The sequence below is a fragment of the Oryzias latipes genome, chromosome 18, assembly GCF_002234675.1.
Source record: "Oryzias latipes chromosome 18, ASM223467v1".
In the NCBI taxonomy this organism is placed as follows: Eukaryota; Metazoa; Chordata; class Actinopteri; order Beloniformes; family Adrianichthyidae; genus Oryzias; species Oryzias latipes.
In genome coordinates this window covers 765,902-787,590 of record NC_019876.2, presented here as the reverse complement: position 1 = coordinate 787,590, position 21,689 = coordinate 765,902, and the positions used below count along the sequence as shown (strand labels likewise).

At 46.9% G+C, this 21,689-nt stretch overlaps 2 protein-coding genes across 2 annotated transcripts; one reads left to right on the top strand and one right to left on the bottom strand.

Moving 5' to 3' along the window:
* The first annotated feature begins 443 nt into the window (after positions 1-443).
* Positions 444-9,756, top strand: cfi (complement factor I). The gene is made up of 17 exons (XM_004079546.4): positions 444-820; positions 2,309-2,496; positions 2,685-2,838; positions 2,913-2,976; positions 3,055-3,226; positions 4,130-4,323; positions 4,639-4,740; positions 4,814-4,936; positions 5,026-5,058; positions 5,143-5,163; positions 6,242-6,384; positions 6,590-6,693; positions 7,084-7,188; positions 7,264-7,439; positions 8,165-8,266; positions 8,344-8,492; positions 9,356-9,756. Exons 1-17 carry the CDS (start codon positions 755-757, stop codon positions 9,422-9,424), a joined length of 1,965 nt encoding a protein of 654 aa, XP_004079594.1. The 5' UTR covers positions 444-754; the 3' UTR covers positions 9,425-9,756.
* An 83-nt stretch (positions 9,757-9,839) lies between these two features.
* Positions 9,840-21,371, bottom strand: LOC101160267 (calcium uniporter protein, mitochondrial-like). Its single transcript, XM_023966233.1, has 9 exons — positions 20,934-21,371; positions 20,210-20,264; positions 18,615-18,782; positions 12,603-12,707; positions 12,312-12,469; positions 12,132-12,238; positions 11,961-12,057; positions 10,471-10,587; positions 9,840-10,131 (listed from the first exon to the last, which is right to left on the bottom strand). Exons 1-9 carry the CDS (start codon positions 20,997-20,999, stop codon positions 10,051-10,053), a joined length of 954 nt encoding a protein of 317 aa, XP_023822001.1. The 5' UTR covers positions 21,000-21,371; the 3' UTR covers positions 9,840-10,050.
* Between the last annotated feature and the right edge of the window lie 318 nt (positions 21,372-21,689).

Here is a 21,689-nt window from a genome sequence, read left to right as displayed (position 1 = left end):
TCTATCGTTAAGACTTCAATAAACATCAGAACAGAACAGATCAGAAAAAGAACTTAAAACACCAAAACAGTATTTTTCATTCCTTTGGTGTTGGTCCGGATGTTGGTTCTGTGTCTTTAAATCAGCTTTTGCTTGGAGTGAAGTCATGTCGTTCTTGGGTTGACTTTTTCAGCGTTCAGCCGTGTTTGCAGGTGGTGAGCAGAGAGAGTCATGAAGTCTTCGTCTGCTTCACGACAAACCGGAAGGAAACATAGAATATCAACCTCAGAGACGTTAATGTTGATAGTGTTGATTGACGGTCTGACATAAACAAACAGAAAGATGAAGGTCCAAACGGGTCAATGTTCAGGACTCAGTCAATACAGCATTGGAACATCACTGTGCTGCACTTTGACCATCAGTCAAGAAAACATCTCTGGACATGGTCTATATACAACCATAGTCACAACCACCTGGACGGGGGAAGACAGGGGGCTGAAGATCAGAAAAACCCAGATTTCTGCAATTTTCTGCTCCCAGACCAAAAAACAACCAATCCTCCCCCTTTTCCTGCTTACTGTTGTGGGAGGATGTGGTCACTGCGACGGATCAATGGCGGTCAGAAACTCTGTTCCCGTTGTTACATAAGCTATTGATTGAGGATGGAGGTGCAGGTTTGACAGTGGAGCAGACCCTCAGAGTGAAGCAGCCGTTCTGATCTGTGAGGAGCTTTAGGTCTTAGTGTGTCCAGACTCCAGGTCTCTGAGCAGGAGACATGTCGACCAGGAGGATATCATCCTCTCTTCTTCTCCTCTTTCTTCTCATTCTTTGCTCCGGAGCGGTGAGTTAGGATGACTTGTCCTTTTTTAACGTTCCAACCAGGATTTTAGGTTTATGCTTCTACATTTAGTCCTGCAGGAGGAGATCTGTCACAGAAATTCAGACGAGTTCTAGGATTATTATAACAAGGAGACCCTCCTGTAAAGGTTTGGCCTGATGGTCTCCACACCTGTCACCTGCTACTGAAATCACAGCAGAACATCAGAGTTCCTGATGACATCATCACAGGTCTTAATCACAAAAAGCACCTGAGGAACTCCTTTAGTAGCCCACAGATAACTTTTGAATGGGCCGATTGACAGATTTAATGGTAAAAGTGGGAAAACCTGTGAAACACACAGTTCTGTAAATAATTCCTTCATTCATTTATTAATGTCATAAATACAAAGACAGTAACTTTGATAGATCCCAGTTGAGGTTTAACCCATTGAAGATCATTAGTTATCCAGATTGTTGGTAGTTTGATCAAAATGAATCATCTGTTCCTTCAAACTCAAATCTTTCCATGACCTCCATCACTTACTGGTAGAACTGCAGGATTGTTGACTTTAGATCTGCAAACACAGAAGGTCGTGTTTATCCAGGTTAACCCAGACTTTGATTTATCCTCAGTCTAGTTTAGCTCTGCTGATAGGTGATAACTCTCTTCTTATTCGTCCACTTCTAGTGGGTTTTCCTCCACAGTCGCTCAGCTTCCTGCTCCACACAGTCAACAGACAAACAACCAAATCATGACTTTGTGGATTGTTTATTTACACTAAGAAGCAACACAAAATCCTTTTGACTTTTTGAAAAAAATGTGATGATTTGCTTCATTTGTAGAGGATTTTCATTCAGTTTGTCTGTGAAGATCCGGGTTGGTTCCATCAAGTAAAAATAAGTGAACTGGACTTGGTTTAGTTTAATTACTGAAGACATTTCATCCATTGACTGTATCTGAGACCTGGACTGAGAGAGTGTCATGTCATTCAAAGAAAACTTCTGGCTCCAACACACTGAAGTCCATTCAGACGCCTTTTTTTGTGATACGGATGCCGCCATGTTAGAGCCAGACGAAGTAAAAACACAGTGATTGGTCCAGGCCGGTCTAAGTCATCGTTTCCATGGCAACCGTTCTCACCAATCGGGAGTGAGGTTATTGGAAGGCCACACCCCTACCACTTGATAGCGGGTTACACCAAATCTGTCAAAAGGTATCAGAGCCAGAATGGCTCTTCTGACCAACAGCTGATTATGTCTCTATAGAAGTCTGTGAGTCACTTCCTGTTTGGAATGACAGGGGGGAGGAGTCATGCAGTCCTGTTGTCAGATACAGTCAACAGTTTCACCTCTTCTCCAGAATTGAGAAAAGGTGAAACTGATAAACCAAGTTCACTTAACTGATTTTTACTTGTTTTTTTTTTATTCTTTTAAAACTTTTCTTTTATTTATGAAAACTGAATTTTGTGATGATTCCATCCACCTTCATTCTTGCATTTTGTGTAATTAGTCTAATCCTGCTGACAAAGAGGAGCCGTCATCCATTGGACAGCAGATGAACCAGGAACACCTGAAACCGCGCCTTCCAAAACCAAGACCCTCCCCGGTGACCACTTCCCCCGCCCCCGCAGCCCCTGCAACCCCTGCCCCGCCTCAGACGGATGAATTCCTGGGCCCGCTGGAGTGTCTGGACAAAAAGTCTGAACTCTTTGATTTTAAATGTTACTTTCAAATGCACTAGTTCTCATGGAAACCAGTAGAATTATGGGGGTTTGGGGTTTTCAGGCTTTTGATGACCTCTGACCTCTGCAGCCGGAGGTCTGGGTTCCTCTTGAGCGTTGAGCCTCTCAGATTCAGTGGTTTTCTCTGTCGCTTGTGTTCCTCAGGTTGACCCGTGCTTCCTGTGGGCGGGTCTTTTGCTCCCCGTGGCAGCGTTGCATCGACGGTGTGTGTTCCTGTAAACCCCCCTACATGTGTCCCAGAGACGGCGTGAAGGCAGTTTGTACGAGGAACCACAAGAGATACTTGTCCTACTGCCAGGTAACGCATGCCGTCCGGACACAGGGCTGGTTTCACTGCGACATCATTGACCGATTCTTGGTCTGTGCGACCAGGCGATGGCGATGTCGTGCACGACCAAGAAGGCCGTCCTGTCCCACTTTGGGGAAGTCTGCGGGGGTTCGTCTGCACCGACAGGCTCATTCTTCTGACCCTTTGTGCTGTCAGTCAGAGTTCATGCTTCTTCTTTTATTGCAGAAAGCGTTAAAAAGTTCTCAAGCTCAATAGACAAACAAACCGGCGTGGTCAAGCTCTTCCTTCCTGACGACGGTGTAGGGGAGGAGCTACTGGTGTGCCACGGTCAGTGGAACATGGCGGCGGCAAACGTGGCCTGCAGGGAGGAGCATAACCATCCAGGGCTGGAGAGCATGTAAGGTCAACGGCGTCAGTCCCCCTCATGAAAGCAAACATTTGGAAGTAGAACAGAATTTGGTTCTAGAAGTAAAAAACAAACAAACAATGTAGCAGTTCTAGAAAAGACCACTAGAGGCAGGTTTCTCATGTTTCTCATGTCTTTACACTAAAAAAAAACATGTTTACATCCTGGTGCCTTTTTTCTAATAATGGCAGCCATGAGTTCAAATCAACTGTTGTAATATTTCTAAAACTGGCGACCTGTCCAGGGGGAACCCTGCCTTTGCCCAACCCTAGCGAGGATAGGCTCCAGGAACCCCGTGACCCTGAGCGACTTCAACAAATGGATGGACGGGTTGAACCTGAGCATTATTGGGCTTAAATTACATACAGTACAGAGCAAACGTTTGGACACACCTTCTCATTCAAAAGAATGGGAAGGTATCCAAACCCTTGGTCTGTACTGTATATATATTTTTTCATTGACAGACTGGTGGACTTATTAAAACCCACGTTTTTCTTTGTCCCACCCACTGCCGATTTGTCAGAGCGCGGTTGTGGTGGGCGGAGTAAACCACAGTCAACTTAAGGTTTGCTGTTCAGTTTCTTGGGAGACATGTAAGCGATAATGCCCGACACGGTGTTCATTATCAGAGATTAATAATTTCTGACAATGAACATGCACGTGTCAGTGGGAGGGACTTGAGCTTTAGTCTGACCCTAGGCCCCACCCCCTGGGTGTCATCTTACCTCAGAAGCAGTTTAAGATCTTACTGATTCATGAGGTTTAGAATTTTGTCTTTTTTCTGTTTGTATTCATCTTTTTCCTAAAGTGCAGTTTTTTTTCCAAACACACATTTTCCAGCAGACGTTCATTCTCTTGATTGACGGGTACACTGACCTTCAGTTTCACCTGCAGGGGTGCAGCATCTGCGTTTGCTGTGAACTACTCCCAGATCAGCGGCGGAGCCGAGCCGCTCCCCCGGCGGTGCGTCAACGTCCGCTGCCAGGGCTTCGAGTTCTCTCTGGCTGAGTGTGAGATCTACAACAGGGTGGACATCGGGGACGGGGCGGTTGCTGCAGCTCGCTGTTACGACTCACGACCTCCTGAGGGTCAGTGCAGCAGTTTTCTGAGGTTCGCCTTGGTGGAGAGGACCACAGCTGTCCCAACCGTACCGTTCTGACCTTGAAGAAGAAACGCTTTAAAAGGTTTAACAGAGGGAAGAAAGAATAAGACAAACTGAAATCGGTTCTCAATAGATTTCCCTTCAACAGAGGAGACTTTTGAAAACAGGAGTTCCTTCATGAACGGCTGTGAAAAAACAAGAACCATCAAGCAGGAGTTGTTTCAATCAAAACAACCTTCTTGTTGTAGTTTGTCTCGTCTGAACTCTCTCAGCTGGTGACCTCCTGATGTTCCTCCTGCAGACTGCGGCTTCACCTGTGCAAACGACAAATGTGTGTCTCTGAACCAGACCTGCGACGGCGTGGACGACTGCGGCGACCGCAGCGATGAAATGTGCTGCAAAAGTAACAGAAACACAGACGGAACAAGAGGAAGAGGTTTGAAAAGCGGCGGCTTTGAGCGCTTTGTCTCTGTCAGAATGCAGGAACAGAGCATTTCGCTGCAACACGGGGGTGTGCGTGCATCCAGACGCCGTCGGCGACCACCAGCTGGACTGTCTGGGTGGTGAAGATGAGACGCCCAAACACTTGAATACCATCGGTAAACCTTTTCTGGCTTTGGCCAGTATCAGTTCTTGAGTTCCTCTAAAGTCCTGGAGTCTAAACCCGATTCTTTGCTTTCGGCTGCAGCCAGAACCACCAAACAAGAAGCAGAACCTCCAGGTAACTCCTGTTTGCAGATGACTGTCTGACCTTTACCGCTGCGGTGAGCAGAAACGGTACGATCATTTCTGTTCTTTGTTTCAGAATACGTCTCCCGCAGAAACGGTGAGTTTTTGAGGCTTTTAGCTTCATGCTAATGCTACAACAGCTTAAGTTCTGCCCACGAAATCAATCTTTGTTAAGTTTTAATGACCAAATAACTAACTGATTGGTGTTAAAAGTTTTAGAAAATGAATATTTTTGAAGCACTGATTTCAAACCCTTTAGAGACTAGAAAGCAACAATAAACATAATTCCTATGTGGAAGTGCAAACATTTCCTTTTAAAATGCTAACAATGTTTAATTTTACAACACTCTAAAAACATTAATACATTTGGATTTGTTTTCTTTGAAGATTTTCTTAACTTTATGGATAAAAACAAATCAATTTTGCTTAAACATTTAATTTATTATTAATTATGTCGTTTTGACCTTTTTTACAGGAAAACTGAAAATGTGTTCAATGACTTTGGGTTCTTCCAAGAATCTTTAGGTTCCTTAACAAACGTTTATGACTCAAAAGTTCGTGTGGTTTTTTGTAAAATTGGCTGCGACCATTGACTGTATCAGAGACCTGGACTGAGTGACGTCACCCACACAAAATGGTTCACTTCTAGCTCCAACCAAAGGAAATCAATTCAGTCAGCGCCGTGTTGGAGTCTGTCTGAACCAATGTTTCTATGGCAACCACTCTCACCGATCAGGAGTGATCATGTTGGAAGGCCACACCCCTATCACTTGAAAGCAGGCTACACAAAATCTGTCAAAAGTTTTGAACGTTGAAAGTGGGGGCAGCAGGCTCCACCTACTTTTATTGAGACATCTGATTGGTCAGTTTATAAAAAGAGGATTATCAAGAACATGTTAAGAAAAAGGTATCAGATCCAGAACGGTTCTTCTGACCACTAGAATGATTGAGTAGTAGCTGTTTATTTCTCTGTAGAAGTCTGTGGGGTTTTGGCTTCTTGGAGCCACTTCCTGTTTGTAACACCAGGGGGGAGGAGCCACTCGGTCCAGTTCTGAGATACAGTCACTGGGTGTGGCACGTTGAAGCTTAACGGATCGTTCAGATGAAAGAATCAGAAAAGTCCATGTTTAAAGACTTACCGATGAACTGGAGCTCAAACTGAGTTTCTGCCTCAGAGACTAAAACCACCAGACATCTGCTGGAGTCCAACCTGGTCTGTGGGATTCCCAACATGGACCTGGTGGATGAAACGGAGGAGCACGTGCGTGGAAGGATCAGCAGAAAAAAAAGGGTGGTTGGAGGAGTTGAAGCCAAGCCTGTGAGTTGAAGACCATCTGGAGCAGATGGGGTTTTCTGTGAAGTAGAATGATGAATGTTATATGTTCACGGATTTGAAGCACCATCATTGGAAGATAGACGTCAGTGCTCTGATTTAGTCTGACTTGCAAACTGAAGTCATTGCTCCTCCTTCCGTTCATTCTGAGCATCAAGAACTGGTGGCGGTCTGGTTGCTTTGACTGCAGACCCAGATCCAGTGGCAGGTGGCGCTGCAGGAGCACGGCCGGATCGACTGTGGAGGAGCTTACGTGGGCGGGTGCTGGGTCATCACTGCAGCTCACTGCGTCAGGTAGGACCTACCACGGATCTGAACTTAGTCATTGCCATTGTTGGTGAGTTTGCGGAAACAGCTGCAAGCTTTAGAGAGACAGAAACATCAAGAATAAACGAAGAAATAAGGGCTAATTGGGTGAAACTAGAAACTAAACAAAAAATCTTGGTGGTATTTTGTGTTTTTGCTGTGTGTCACTGTTGAAATGAAACAGAAGGCGGCGAAATAAAGAAATACTTTCACACACATGTAGAAGTCTAAAACTGTGTCAGGTTTATTGGTTCACACAGTCTTTGCATGAAACACCTTTCTGCTTTTATAGGTTCTAAAGGTCAAAATAAAGACAAAGATAAAGAGGCTAAACTAGCTCTCATATTGCTAATGTTTTGTCATCTTTGTCTTTGCCAGGCGGAATCCTGCTGCCTTCAAAGTCAAGTTCTCTCTGTGGAAAAAGTATGCACCTCAAGGAAGCACCGACATCGTTCCTGTCGAGGAAATTATCATCCATCCAAAGTAGGAAAATCCTTTTGAGTTTTAACTGCAGCTGCTGTGTTGGCAGACAGTTGAAGGTGAAGTGCTTCTGTGCAGCTACAACCCCGCCACCTACGAAAACGACATCGCTCTGGTCAAACTGAAGAAGTATCCCTACAGAGACTACTGCGTGGAGGAGAACCCGGCCATCAGAGCCGTCTGTGTGCCGTGGTCCATAGAGCTCTTCCAGCCCAACTACACCTGCAGCATCTCAGGGTGGGGTCGCACCAAAAGTGAGGCCACCAACATGGAAACTGCTCTTTGACCCTTTAACCCTAAAGAACTAGCTCCAATGTTGATGTTCTTTGAGCTGCCGTAACTCTTCAACCACTTACACAATTAAAGTCATTCCTACTGATTCTAAAAGATGAGAAGCGCAGCTTTAAACTGATATGCTACACTTAACCAATGTAACCATCTGATTCTGATGTGACGATGAGTCCCTTTTCTCAGGGTCGAAATCCGCTGGAACATGCTAGCTGTACTGTAACTATGGTCACAGTGGTTCCCAGAATCTTAACATTGGTGCTAAAGCTCTGGTGTTTAACGGTTAAGGTGAGACAAAGATGACCTTTAACCCTTTGCTCTTTGAATTACCAAAACTTTGCGCATACTATTATGATAATTCTGAAAGATGAGTAAAGCAACTGTCTTGATATGCAACACTTTACACAGTCAACCGTCCGAGCTGCGCGGGTGATTTACCTGTTTCAGTGATCTTCTGTGAGGACACCATGAGGGTATCGTCACCTCACGTTTGGAATCAGTTTGTCTCAGCAGCAGCTGATCAGAAGGTCAAGGCAGTAAAAAAGTTGCAGTTTTACATCCAGACTGCAGATGGCGCTCTCATTGTAGGCAGATTATTGTACTAATAACAGACGCTGTTTCACACCTAGATACAGTAAACAACAGTAACGTTTGAGTCACTGTTGACCTGAAACAAAAATTCTGTCCACAGCCGGAAAGTCCGCTGAAGTGCTGCTCTGGGCCAACGTGTCGCTCATCGAGGGCTGCCAATCATCCTACAAGCACCGCTTCAAAGCCGGCATGATGTGCGCAGGTGAGTGCGCACGACGACTAACCTTCAAGCTGTCAGACTGCTGCAGAAAGAACAGGTGTAACTGTGTTTGTGTTCAGGTGATCTGGACGGCAATGTGGACTCCTGTCAGGGGGACAGTGGGGGTCCTCTGGTTTGCCAGGACCAGCTGGGAGTCTCCTACCTGTGGGGCATCGTCAGCTGGGGGGATAAGTGTGGAAAGCGTGGGTACCCTGGAGTTTACACTCAGGTAAAGAAAACTGATAGAAGAGAAAACAGGAAGACGAGCGGAATCTGTTCCACATTTCATCAGGTTAGAACAGGGGTACTCCATCAAGGGCCATATTCCTGCTTGTTTTCCAACATACCCTGTTCTGCCATGTCCTAATTGGGCGGACACACCTAGTCCAGCTAATTAGACAGTCATTGACGGATCATTACCAAACTTTCTTTAGCCTCTGAAGGTTGGTCAGCTCGGTGCTCTTAGGACAAACATCAGCGATGGTCTAACCTGAAGCTGTGTCTAAAGGCTGCTTCCAACAATTCCTTCATCAGAAGAAGGTCACTGCGGATGAAGATCCTCTTCACCGCCATTATGAGGATGAACAGTGAGAATAATGGAGGCCAAACACAGCGGTGTTGTTCAGCAGACGTTGAGGTGAACGTTCCTGTTCTTTGGTGGAGTTGTAGTGATCACTGCTCCTCATCTCTTTTGCTGCCGTTTCTTCTGATTCAGAAAGTCTAATGACACTGAACCCCACATTATTCCCGGTAGTTATAGGTTAGCCCCAGTGTGTGTTCATTATGGGCCTGGTACTATGTAGGAATACACCATTTACCATGTTTCTCATGACTGGATAGTGTAGGAGTGCCACGCAGGAAACCTGGATTCCTTTCCAAGGGCGTGCAATGAGCCAACAATCTTGAAAATACAGGGTTGTATCAGGAAGGGCATCTGTCTCTGCCGAAATAGCGAAAGCGGATTCACCGTGGCGACCCCTAACAGCATTAGCCAAAAAGTGAACAGCATGAAATCACCCAACAGTTGTGTCATGGCCGCCGCAGTGACGTCTCCAGTATCAAAGGGTTAACACGGCTCTCTCTCTCTGGCAGGTTGCCTATTTCTTCGAATGGATCCGGAGTCACACCGGTTGGCCTGCAGTCACCAAATTCAACTCCTAATGAGAAGAACCTCCGCCGTATCCACCAGTCCAGTCTGGGTTGAAGGCCGTTTAGTGGAAACCAAATGGTTGTCATGGTTTCGTTGAGTTTGCAGACGCCATCCTGACCATCATCATTCCAGCAAACTCTGTTCCTGCTTTGATGGAAAACGTTTTCCTTCTTAGCCCAATGCAACTCTGGTTTTCAAAATGTTGCAACACATACAAACAGAAATATTTCAACTAATGGATTTCAGGTTTTAATATTAATAAAGAATTAAAGAGGAACATGTTTTATTTTCCACTTCCAGGTGTGAAAAAGTTAAACATGATGGAATAAATTAGTTTTTGTCATAACGTTCTCCTTTGATTGGGTAAAAAGAAAATTCCTAAAACACGTAGAAAAACGATCAAAATCAATTGGAACCAAATAAAGATTTTGTTATAGTTTAATATTGTTTATTATGTTAATTTACACATTTTATGTCAACTTTTACATTTGAATACGAATAGATAAGAGTGTTTGTGCTAAAATCAGAGAGAAACTTCGATAAAAGTTTTTTCGTGGTTTTTGAACCGAGGCAGACCAACCAGGAGACAGACTTAAAAAGTGCAGACGTGATGTTGGACGTCGTGGAGGTAAAACTCTCAGTTCCTGTCCTTCTGGATCTGGTCCACTGGCAGCTGCAGCTGGATGGCCCTCCGGAGCCTCCTGAGATCCGTCTCCACCTGAACACACCACCACACACAGAGGGGCCTTAAGTCCTGGTTCTACCTCTGACCTATGTGAAGGTCTAATTCACCAAATGTCTTCCTCTTGAGGGTTAAACCCTTGTGCTATCTTAGATGACCCCCCTTCCATTGAGGTGTTCTCCCTACCATGACAAAGGTGGATAAAGGTGGAAAGATTTCATGTAATCCATGGACACCAGTGAAGATCACAAATCTTTGAAGACAAAAGGTTCAGAGCCCTGTCTTGTGGGTCTAGAGGACCCAACTCCCAATGTTAAAGTGCCTAGGATAGCACAAGGGTTACAGACGGCTCACAGTCATGTAGGGGGAAACCACCTTTGCCAGCTCGTCCTTCAACATGTTGTACTTTAGAACATCAAACTTCTGGAGTGCAGCTTTCTTGTGGAAGTAGAACAGGAAGTGGCGGTCTCTGATGTCTGGAAAGATGATGTCCTGTAGAAGACGAAACCGGCGTTACTTTAACCTGTGCCCCCATGCTAACTATACCAATATTGCTAAAAATGCTAACATTGCGCCCAGCATCATCAACTGTCTCAGGAAAACATTGCTAAGAATGCTAATTGTGCTAACTATGCTAATGTTGCTAAACGTGCTAGCTTTGCGTTTTAACGGTATAAACTATCTCAGAAAAACACATTGTTACAGATGCCAATTGTGCTGGCTATGCTAGCAGTCAATACCACACGGTAGCGCTATTATGGTGTTGCTAAAACATGTCCAGCAGTCAATAACTGTCCACACCCTGATATACATCTATGAGGCTGAGAAGACTCACTGACTCCACCACCACCACCCCCCAGCAGCCTGGTCAGAGCTGCATGAGACAAACATGTTTTTCTAACCCTCGTGCTATCTTAAATGACCCCCCCCCTCCCCTTCCCTTGACGTGTTCTCCCTACCATGACAAAGGTGGAAAAAGGTGGAAAGATTTCATGTAATCCATGGACACCAGTGAAGATCACAAATCATTGAAGAAAAAAGGTTCAGAGCACTGTCTAGTGGGTCTAGATGACCCAACTCCCAACGTTAAAGTGCCTAGGATTACATGGCACCTTTCTGTTGGTTTTATCTCCATAGCAACCATTTTACATCTCGGTCACCAGGTGTTAATGAACCGGTCTGTGTAACTTTTAGGAGAATAACCAAAAGTAAGCTTTTGGATTTCCTTGGCAACAAAGGTTCTTTGTTAAACCACGTCCACATGCCTTATATGGTCATATTGTGTGCTACATTGTTTTGTTCGACTTGAGCCAACGATTCATGTATTTAATTTTTACAATATTCTGGTCAAAATGTGTGAGACACAAGGGAACGTCACTTTTGCAATCTCCCCACACTAACGCCGGGAAAAATCTATAATTTCTAATTCCTGTTCCAGTCCTGAAGGAGGGAAATTTTGCGAGGAAGCTCAAACAAATGTTTTCTGTTTCTATACTGTGCATAATGTGAAAATAACCAAACTCGTATGAGATTTTTACAGCTTGGCCATAAAAATCTCATAACAGTTTTAAAACTCCCTTCAGTAATCCTGACACGTGTTTCACTTTTTTTAAGTAGATTGTGACTTTTTTTTCTGGCTCCATAAGAGGATCATGAAAGGAGCAACGCAGTGAGACTCAAACCGATCCAGTTACAGACCTGACTTGCAGAGTCATTGGGTTGCTAGAGCCTATCCCAGGTTACTGAATAGGTCGCCAGTGTGTCTCTGGGCCACACACTCACACCTTAGGGACAATTTGGAATCACCAATGAACCTATGAACCATGATTTTGGGTTGTGGCAGGACAGCAGAGTGTGGGTCTCACCTGCTTGGTGAGGATGTAGTACGCAAAGAAGATCATGCTTGTCGTGCAGGAAATGAAAAAGGTGACGGGTTCCATCACGTCCCAGGCAAACACATACCTGAAAGGCAAAAACAGCAGGTTTCCAGAACGCGGGACGCTTCCGGGTCCATCTGCTCGTGTGCTGGTCCTTACCAGGTGAGGTATCCCAGGAACCCCCCCTGCAGGGACAGGTAGGCCAGGCCCATCCACCCCAACATGGAGGCTCTCACCTCTGCCTTCTCTGCTATCTGGACTCTTACCTAAGTTCAGAATATCTTTCAGTGCAACCAAACCATTTAAGATTCGCCTTCAAAGCAGACGTGGACCTCTGACCTTCTCCAGAGGTTCCAGCTGCTGCCGGAGCTGTTCCTGCTTGACCAGCAGCTGTGAGTGTTGGATGTGCAGCTGCTGAGGAAGAGTCAAGGCCGTGTGAAGAAGGTGGACCAGGTACTTCATGTCATCCAGACCCAGAATGTGTTCACGAGACATGCCTGAAGGGAAGGAATGTCGAGGTGAACATTGGTATCTCCGTATGCTTCACCTCACCTTCAGTCCTTTTCAGAAGTTACACTCAAATATGCATCTATTGATAATCAAATCCCCCCCCAGACGGAGACGGAGTACCTCTTCCAAGTGAGCGGATGTTGTAGATGGTGTCATTGAGGACCAGCTGGAAGTCCTTGTTGAGAACCGTTTCCATGGACGTGCAGAGGGAGATTCTCTGACCATCTGAACCAATTTCACAGAGCAAAGACTTCAGAGGAGATGATTCACACATCTCACAGTTCATTCTGTCAAACGCTGTGTTCACACCAGGCAACTACTTTCAATAAAAAGTCGATGTAAATGCGCGTTTCAGGCTTTGCATTCAAAACACTTTTGTTCACTTTTAGCTACCTTAGTTTCTATAACCGTTTTTGGTCTCTACTACAAAACGCTCGTCTATTGAACGCTAAACCAATTGAACTTTGACCAATCACGGACTTGGATTTGGTTGTGACGTATGGATGCCATCCTTATCAATTCATGAAAATTGATCACGAAGGAGAAATTAATAACTGCAGGATGTGCCCGACTGGAATCATCATCTTTCTCTTTCGGCTTTTCCCATCAGGGGTCGCCACAGCGAATCATCCTTTTCCACCTCACTCTATCATGGACATCTTCTACCCTAACATTAGCCAACTTCATGTCCTCTGTTAAGACATCCATATATCTCCTCTTTGGCCGTCCTCTTGCCCTCCTGCCAGGCAGCTCCATCTCCAACATCCTTCTACCAATATATCCACTATCCCTCCTCTGAACATGTCCAAACCATCTCAGTCTGGCTTCTCTGACTTTGTCGCTAACACAGGCAACATGAGCCGTCCCTCTGATGTACTCGTTCCTTATCCTGTCTAACCTGGTCACTCCTAAGGAGAACCTCAACATCTTCATCTCCGCTACCTCCATCTCAGCCTCTTGTCTCTGTCTCACTGCTACCGTCTCTAACCCATAGAGCAGAGCTGGTCTCACCACTGTCTTGTACACCTTTCCTTTGAGTCTTGCTGGCACTCTTCTGTCACACAACACTCCTGACACTTTCCTCCACCCGCTCCAACCTGCCTGCACTCGCCTCTTCACCTCTTTTCCACAATCCCCATCACACTGAACTGTTGACCCCAAGTACTTAAACTCCTGCACCTTCTTCACCTCAGCCCCCTGTAACCTAACGCTTCTACTTTGATCCCTCTCGTTCAGACACATGTATTCTGTCTTACTACGACTGACCTTCATGCCTCTTCTTTCAAGAGCAAACCTCCACCTCTCTAGCTGTTCCTCCACCTGCTCTCTACTCTCACTGCAAATTACAATGTCATCCGCAAACATCATTGTCCAGGGAGATTCCTGTCTTACCTCGTCTGTCAGCCTGTCCATCAGCATAGCAAACAAAAAGGGACTCAAAGCTGATCCTTGGTGTAGTCCCACCTCCACCTTGAACTCCTCTGTCTGACCTACAGCACATCTCACCACCGTCATACTTCTCTCATACATGTCCTGAACTACTCTGACATACTTCTCTGCCACTCCAGACGACCTCATACAGTACCACAGCTCCTCCCTCGGCACCCTGTCATACGCCTTCTCTAAATCTACCAACACACAATGCAGCTCCTTCTGACCATCTCTGTACTTTTCCATCAACATTCTCAAAGCAAAAATGGCATCAGTGGTGCTCTTACGGGGCATGAAACCATACTGCTGCTCACAAATCTCCACCTTCTTCCTAAGCCTGGCTTCCACTACTCTTTCCCACAGCTTCATTGTGTGGCTCATCAACTTTATTCCTCTATAGTTGCTGCAGTTCTGCGTGTCACCCTTGTTCTTAAAGATCGGGACCAGAACGCTTCTCTTCCATTCCTCAGGCATCTTCTCACTCTCTAAAATCCTATTGAACAACCTCGTTAGAAATTCCACTGCTGTCTCTCCTAAGCACTTCCATACCTCCACAGGTAGGTCATCAGGACCAATGGCCTTTCCGCTCTTCATCCTTTTCAGAGCCTTCCTAACCTCATCCTTTCCAATCTCTGCTTCTTCCTGCTCCACAACAACCACATCTTCCTCCCTTCTTTCCCTGTCATTTTCCACGTTCATCAGCTCCTCAAAATACTCCTTCCATCTTTTCTGTACACTCTCCTGGGTTGTTAGCACCTTTCCATCTCTGTCCTTAATCACCCTTATCTGTTGCACGTCCTTCCCATCTCTGTCTCTCTGTCTGGCTAGCCTGTACAAGTCCTTCTCTCCTTCCTTTGTGTCTAACCTGTCATATAGCTCATCGTAAGCTTTCTGTTTGGCCTTTGCCACCTCTCTCTTCACTCTACGCTGCGCTTCCTTGTACTCCTGTCTACCTTCCTCAGTCCTTTCTACATTCCACTTCCTTTTAGCCAACCTCTTCCTCTGGACGCATTCCTGTACTTCCTTATTCCACCACCAAGTGTCTTTACCGTCCTTCCTCTTTCCAGATGACACACCTAGCACCTTCCTACCTGTTTCCCTGATTATCTCTGCTGTAGTTTCCCAGTCATCTGGAAGCTCATCCTGACCACCCAGGACCTGTCTCAACTTCTGCCTAAGTTCCTCACAAGTTTCTTCATTCTGTAGCTTCCACCACTTGGTCTTCTTTTCGGTTTTCCCTCTCTTCTTCTTCCTGACCTCCAGAGTCATCTTTTTTTTTTTTTTTACTTGTTCTGTCCAACAGCTGGGCAGACAGATGAGAGCTGAGGGCCTCTTGTGTTGGACATATTTTACTTTAACAAGAGGGGTTATTAATCTTCAGACAAACCAAAGGTGTGGCTGAACAAACCCCTTTTGTGATTGAGGCCAAACTTTATTCATTTCAACCATGATTGAAAATCTTTGGTGTTGGACCGGACGGAAAAGGAAAGAAGGGAAGAAGAGGGAGGGATGTCAGAGGGGGGGGGGGCGGGGGTGATAGTGAGAGGGGGGGTAAGACCATGAAGCAGCATAGAGCAGACAGGTTTACTGGTTGTTTATCGTTACGGTACAGTTCAAATGTAGTACAAAAAGGGCGGGGCCTGTTCACACACACTCAAATATTATCAACACACCTGCTAGCTGCAAGAAATGTCCACATGTCAACATGTACACAAAACAGATAGTGTTCACACACGCATACTTATGCCTTTAAACCAACTAGTGTGAAATCTTTCATTCATTCAATCATGCAAACTATAAGTGCAAAGGTGAGCTAACACCTGTGCTCAGGTGAGTGTTTATGTTCTTCTAAAATGGATGGTGGAACGTGAAAAGAAGGAGGAGGAGCGCCCAGCCATCCCCACACCCAGACCCCGCCGCAGCAGCAGCGGCAGCCGGAATTCCCCCAACGCCACACGGGAACAGGCAGGGAACAACCGCACCCCGGGCGACCAAGACCGCCACCCAGGCCAGGGCCAGCAGGACCGCCGCGAGGCCCCCAGAGCCAGAGAGCAGGGAGGCGCGGAGGGAAAGAGAGCGCCGCCCCAGCCCAGCCAGGAAAGCAGCCCCCCCTCCGCGCCGGAAGAGCCCAACGCAGGGCCCCACCGGAGAAGGACGCCCACAGCCCCAGACGAGCACCCCACCACCACCCAGGAGTTCCGGGCATCCCCCCGCCCCAACCCCGGGTACGAGCCAGGACCCCCCAAGGGAGACCCGCTCCGCACTCCAGGCAGCCACCCACCCGGCCCACGGTTGGTCCAGGGAGGAGCAAGGCAGGGGCCCGCCGCCCCCGCCCAGTAGGGGGGAACCCCGGGGAAAAAAGGGTGGCCCACAAGGGGTGTTATAAATATGGCCCGACCAGGCTCGGCCATGTTGGAAGTTTGGCGGGGCCCAGCACTCAGGGGCAAGGACCAGGACCCACCCCCTAGGGACACGAACACCCCCGGCTCAGGTGTAATATGAACCCCCCACCGTGCGGAGAGAGCACCGCCGGGCCCAGGGAGCCGGCACCCAAGGGACACGGCCGCCATCGCCAAGGGGCCCGCACCCCCCACCAGGGAAGGGGTAGGGGACAGATGGACCCAGGTCCCCCCCTTCCTTGCAAAATGTGTGTGCGTGTATGTGTGTTTGAGAGGGTGTGTGTGTGCATGTGTGTGTGTTTATGTTGGAATGTATATGTTGAAGGGGGAGGGGTGTGTGTACTAAGAGGGGTGCAGTTAAAATTGGCGAGTAGGGCACTAAGGGGACATCTCCTGATTACTCACAGTGATGTCCCCCCACCCTCCCCACCAAGGGGCCCTAAATGTCTAAGGTGCGGTTAAAATTGGCGGGTAGGGTGCCAGGAGGACATCTGCTGCTTGCTTGCAGTGATGTCCAAGCACCCCCCCTACCATGGACCCTACATGTCTAAGGTGCAAATAAAACCGAAAGAGGGGGGGCCCACTCCATACGGCAACCATAGGAGGGGGGTCATCTCACACACCACCATGCGGTGCTGTCTGGCTACACTCTCTCCTACCACCACTTTGCAGTCATTAACCTCTCTCAAATGACCTCGTCTACATAGGATGTAGTCCACCTGAGTACTCCTACCTCCACTTCTGTATGTCACTCTATGTTCCTCTCTCTTCTGGAAGTAAGTGTTGACTACAGCCATTTCCATCCTCTTCGCAAAGTCCACCACCATCTGTCCCTCCAGATTCCTTTCCTTCACACCAAACCTGCCCATCACCTCCTCATCACCTCTGTTGCCCTCACCAACATGCCCATTAAAGTCTGCTCCAATAACAACTCTCTCTCCTCTGGGAAAACTCTCTATGACCTCATCCAACTCACTCCAGAATCTCTCCTTCACTTCTAACTCACAGCCAACCTGTGGCGCATACCCACTGACTACATTCACCATCACCCCTTCGATTTCTAACTTTAGGCTCATCATCCTGTCTGAGACTCTTTTCACCTCTAGAACACTGTTTACAAACTCCCCCTTCAGAATCACACCTACCCCGTTTCTCTTCCTATCAACACCATGATAGAACAGTTTGTATCCTCCTCCAATACTACGTGCCTTGCTGCCCTTCCACCTTGTCTCCTGCACACACAGTACATCTACCTTCCTTCTCTCCATCATGTCTGCCAGCTCCCTGCCTTTCCCTGTCATTGTGCCAACGTTAAGAGTCCCTATTCTCAAACCTATGTTCCTGCCTTTTCCCTTCTCTCTCTGGCCATGGACCCTTCTGCCTCCCCTCTTTCTTCGACCAACAGTAGTAGTAGTAGTAGTGCCCGACTGGAATCATACGACACCAATTCTTTCATTTATTGGAATGGAGCTTCCTCCAGCAGAAGTCTGGAGGAAGAATCACCAGATATTATTCCGCTTTGACATTTGACACCAAAACTCTTTTAACTGTGAGAACAGGCACTAGCATTGGGTAGCGACGGTCCAGTGGGAACACCGTATGCTAAATGTGGGATCAAAAAAGTGCTTTTTGTGCGTATACGAATCACATGGCGGTGTGAACGTCGCTTTAGTGTCTCACTGAGCAGATGCAGTTTGGACCAGCGGTCTGGCCTCTACAAATTGTCTGAGATTCCTCTTAGTATGTGCCGAATGTCTGAACAATTTTAAAAATAACTAAGAACAAATTTTGTCAAAAATACAGCGTTGATCTTGAACCATCAGCGGAAAAGGAAGACCAAGTCCGCCGTCGTTCTGGGACAGCGGGGAAGTCAGACATTATTGTTGAACGAACCTGCATGACTGTCAGTGAAAATCCTTTCTGTTTTTGCCTACAACTCTGTGGGCCGGAAAAAACCCAAAACTCTGTAGCACCTGTACAGGTCAACCCCCCCGGCACAGGTACATTTGACTAAGGCTTTAGACTCAAGGTTTTTTTTTACACTTGTGAAGATCACAAATCCTTGAAGAAAAAAGGTTCAGAGCACCCTCTAGTGGGTCCAGATGACCCAACTCCCAATGTTAAAGTGCCTAGGATGGCACAAAGGGTAAAGGTGCAACAAGGGGTTCTAATCTGTTAATTCAAAGAGAAAAAGTTGATCAAAGCGGCTTCAGTTCAGTAGGAATGTTGGTTTGGTGTTTGTGTTTTGTCTCAGGGGTGTGTCAGGTCCCTGCGGCGTCCTTGTGTGAGCACCAGTGCGTACCGTCACTGAGCAGTGCAGCTGTGTGAATCCCAGGGTCTTTGGCGCGGATGTCCTTGAGCAGGTCGTCCACTGTGGTCAGCATCGGTGTCAGAGTGAAGCGGCCCTCGTGACCTGCAGGGAGCCGCAGAGACAGGACGGGCCGCCCAAAGCTGTGGCGAACAATCCCATCTGAGGAAGAAAACGTCGTGAATATGAAGCTGTGAAGATGTGGCTCACAGGTGAACAGCTGTGGAAGCTCCAATGTGTCTGAGGTTTCAGAAGAACCTGAGGAAAGACCATGAGAGAACATGAGGACAATTCAGAACTGTAAACATCTGAAGGGTTTTAGTGATGACTAATAGTCTCAGCCCAACTCTACAACCTCTTTGTCTGCACGTCTTTAGAGCGCGGATGAGACATTTTTTCATTTTGGTCTGCCACAAGGCTTTACTGTGGGACACCTCTCTTTACATGTTCGTGTTAGCTTCCTCTAGACAGGTGCTGATTCTGTCAGATCAATGGGTTTATGACACAACAAGGACTGTGTCAAACAGAGCTTCTGTCTTCAGACGTTATAGGAGTTTAACCCTTGTGCTATCTTAGATGACCCCACCCTTGCATTGACGTGTTCTCCCTACCTTTGTCATGGTAGGAAGAATATGTCAAAGTAAGGGTGGGGTCATCTAAGATAGCAAAGGGTTACAGTATTCAAACTAAAATAGACGGATTCCTAATTCTACTTCTCATCTTTCACCTGTCTTCTCATTGCCCCGACCCTTTGGCCTTCAGGAGAAATAAGACACTGCTTCAACTGTAAGGATCACAGGATGGAATTGGGATTCATCTCAGGTTCTGTAGCAGGCTGTATATAGAGTTATAACTGGACCAAACCAGGGATGATCTCAGGAAGGTTTGGTTAAACTTAAGAACCGAATTCATTGACTAAAATCATCTTTTTCATCTACGATGGAGGAAATGACATTGGGACTTCTGTCGCCTCCTCTGTGTTGGTCTGGACCAGTTCAAACTTTTGCTCCAAGGTTTTCCTGCAGGTCTGCTGGGAGGAGCTAAAGCAACAGAAACAGTAACCTGTCACCTGGATCTGGATCCAGTCTTCATGACTGTCTGAGCCGCTTCCAGAATGTGAAAAACCAAAACATCTGTAATTTGTTAGAACCCATAGAAATGAGCAGAGATGAATGTCTCAGCAAACATTTACTCGTTTTCGCTCTAAATTCATATCGTCTCTATGATATTTCTGTCTGTTGATCACATATGGAGTCACAACAACAACTGACTCTTATGGTGAGAAAACCTGAACTTCTGGCTCAACAAGAGGCGGCCGACGCTCATAAGTCTGTTTTCTTCTGAATAGTCAGAAAGATAACAAAAACACTTTGAAGGACATGAGGGGGGGGGGGGGGGGGGGGGGGGCAAAAACAAAGGAAGGAGAAAATCTGCATCTTTAGATGTTCCTCCAACAGGATCCAGCTGAGCAGGTCAGAAAACTCTCCCCATGTCCCCTCCCTTAACAAACCATTGTCAGACAGAAGCCCCTCCCACAGCCAAACACCAATGCTGATATGTGTGTGTGTGTGTGGGGGGGGGGGGGGTACCTCTGACCAGGTCGCTGTAGTGGGAGACAAAGCAGGAGGACCAGATGGGACTTCTCTGAAAGACAAGAGCGTCAAGTTCGTCTGAAACGGCTTACATCAGCGTTTCCGATTCCTGTCAGTCACCTGCGAGTTACCCCCCCCCACCCCCCAAAAGAAGGAAGCTTCCCCCAGATTCCATCCAGAACTCCACGATCTATCAAAATGTAGGTGAGGGCCCTCACCATGAAACATACACGCTGTGCTGCTGTTGAGACCTTCTGCAGTTTGAGGTCTTAACCTTCACAAAACGTCAGAAAGTTTCCGCATGACAGATTGATTTAAATGCAGCGAATAATGACAAAAATGTACATTTCTGTTCTATTGATTAATAGAAAATGAAACAGAAAAATGTGTTTTGCTCAAATGAAGAGTCGTTTTCCTTCAGGTTTCAGGTTTCCCACTCTGTGGACTGAAGTACCCCTCCCCCCACAGGTAACACACATGCACATGCATGTCTACACATGCATGTACACACAGTCACACGGACACGCCTGCCAATCCCAGAAGAACACATCCAGAAACATGAAGGCCTCACACACAGAAACCAGCAGAGAATCTGCTGTTTGAATCTGCTGCTCTGGATCTGAGGACAAAGCAGACGTTTGAATGAAGGTTCAGACACCTCCCTTTGGAGGGACCCACACAGCGCCACCCACAGGATCAGCTCCTCCCCCTCAGAACTCACCACACAAAGCCGGAACCTTCGGCTGTGGATCACGGCTGACCTGCAGAAGCGTCCGGAGGAGAACATGACCCTGAGCTCAGAGGATGGCAGACTCCCTCAGACAGATCTTCCTTCATGTGTTGAAACAGACACGTTCCCAAACAGGTTCCAGCCCGAGCGCCGCGAGGCGGGGCGGCGGTGGGGGGGTTAACCCTTCACTGACAGAGTCAGGTTTCCATCCACTTCCTATTCAGGTTCTCAGGGTTCTGGAGTCTGTCTCTGCTTCTCTTTAAGGAGGGGCTCACTCTCAATGGGTCACCTGGACTTAGAGTCACCTGAAGGTCAGAGGCCTGACTGTTTGATCCTGAAGGAAAATAAAGTCTGCGTCCGGTTTAAAACATCATGAGAGAACTCCTGTATCTTCCTCCATCACTGCTGGATCTGCACTGACGCCCCCCCAGTCTGTTCTGCAGACACGCCTCTGAAAAAGTCCTCCATACTCTGAGACAAGATGATTTAATGGGTTCAGTAAGGGGAGATGTTTTAAAAGAACGCAGATTCACAGCTTAAACAAGTCCTTTATGTTATCTAAACCCTGAACTTTTGCTGGTTTCTGTTTCCTCTGACGCTTTCATGGAGGAAATGATGCTGCTCCGAGCATGTGCAGCTATGAGGACCGGAAACAACGCTGGTGTTTCAAAGTAAAACTGATGTTAGGGTCAGAAAAACTGATGTTAGGGTCACCTATCAGACGTCTTTGAAAGCTTTACCGAAACG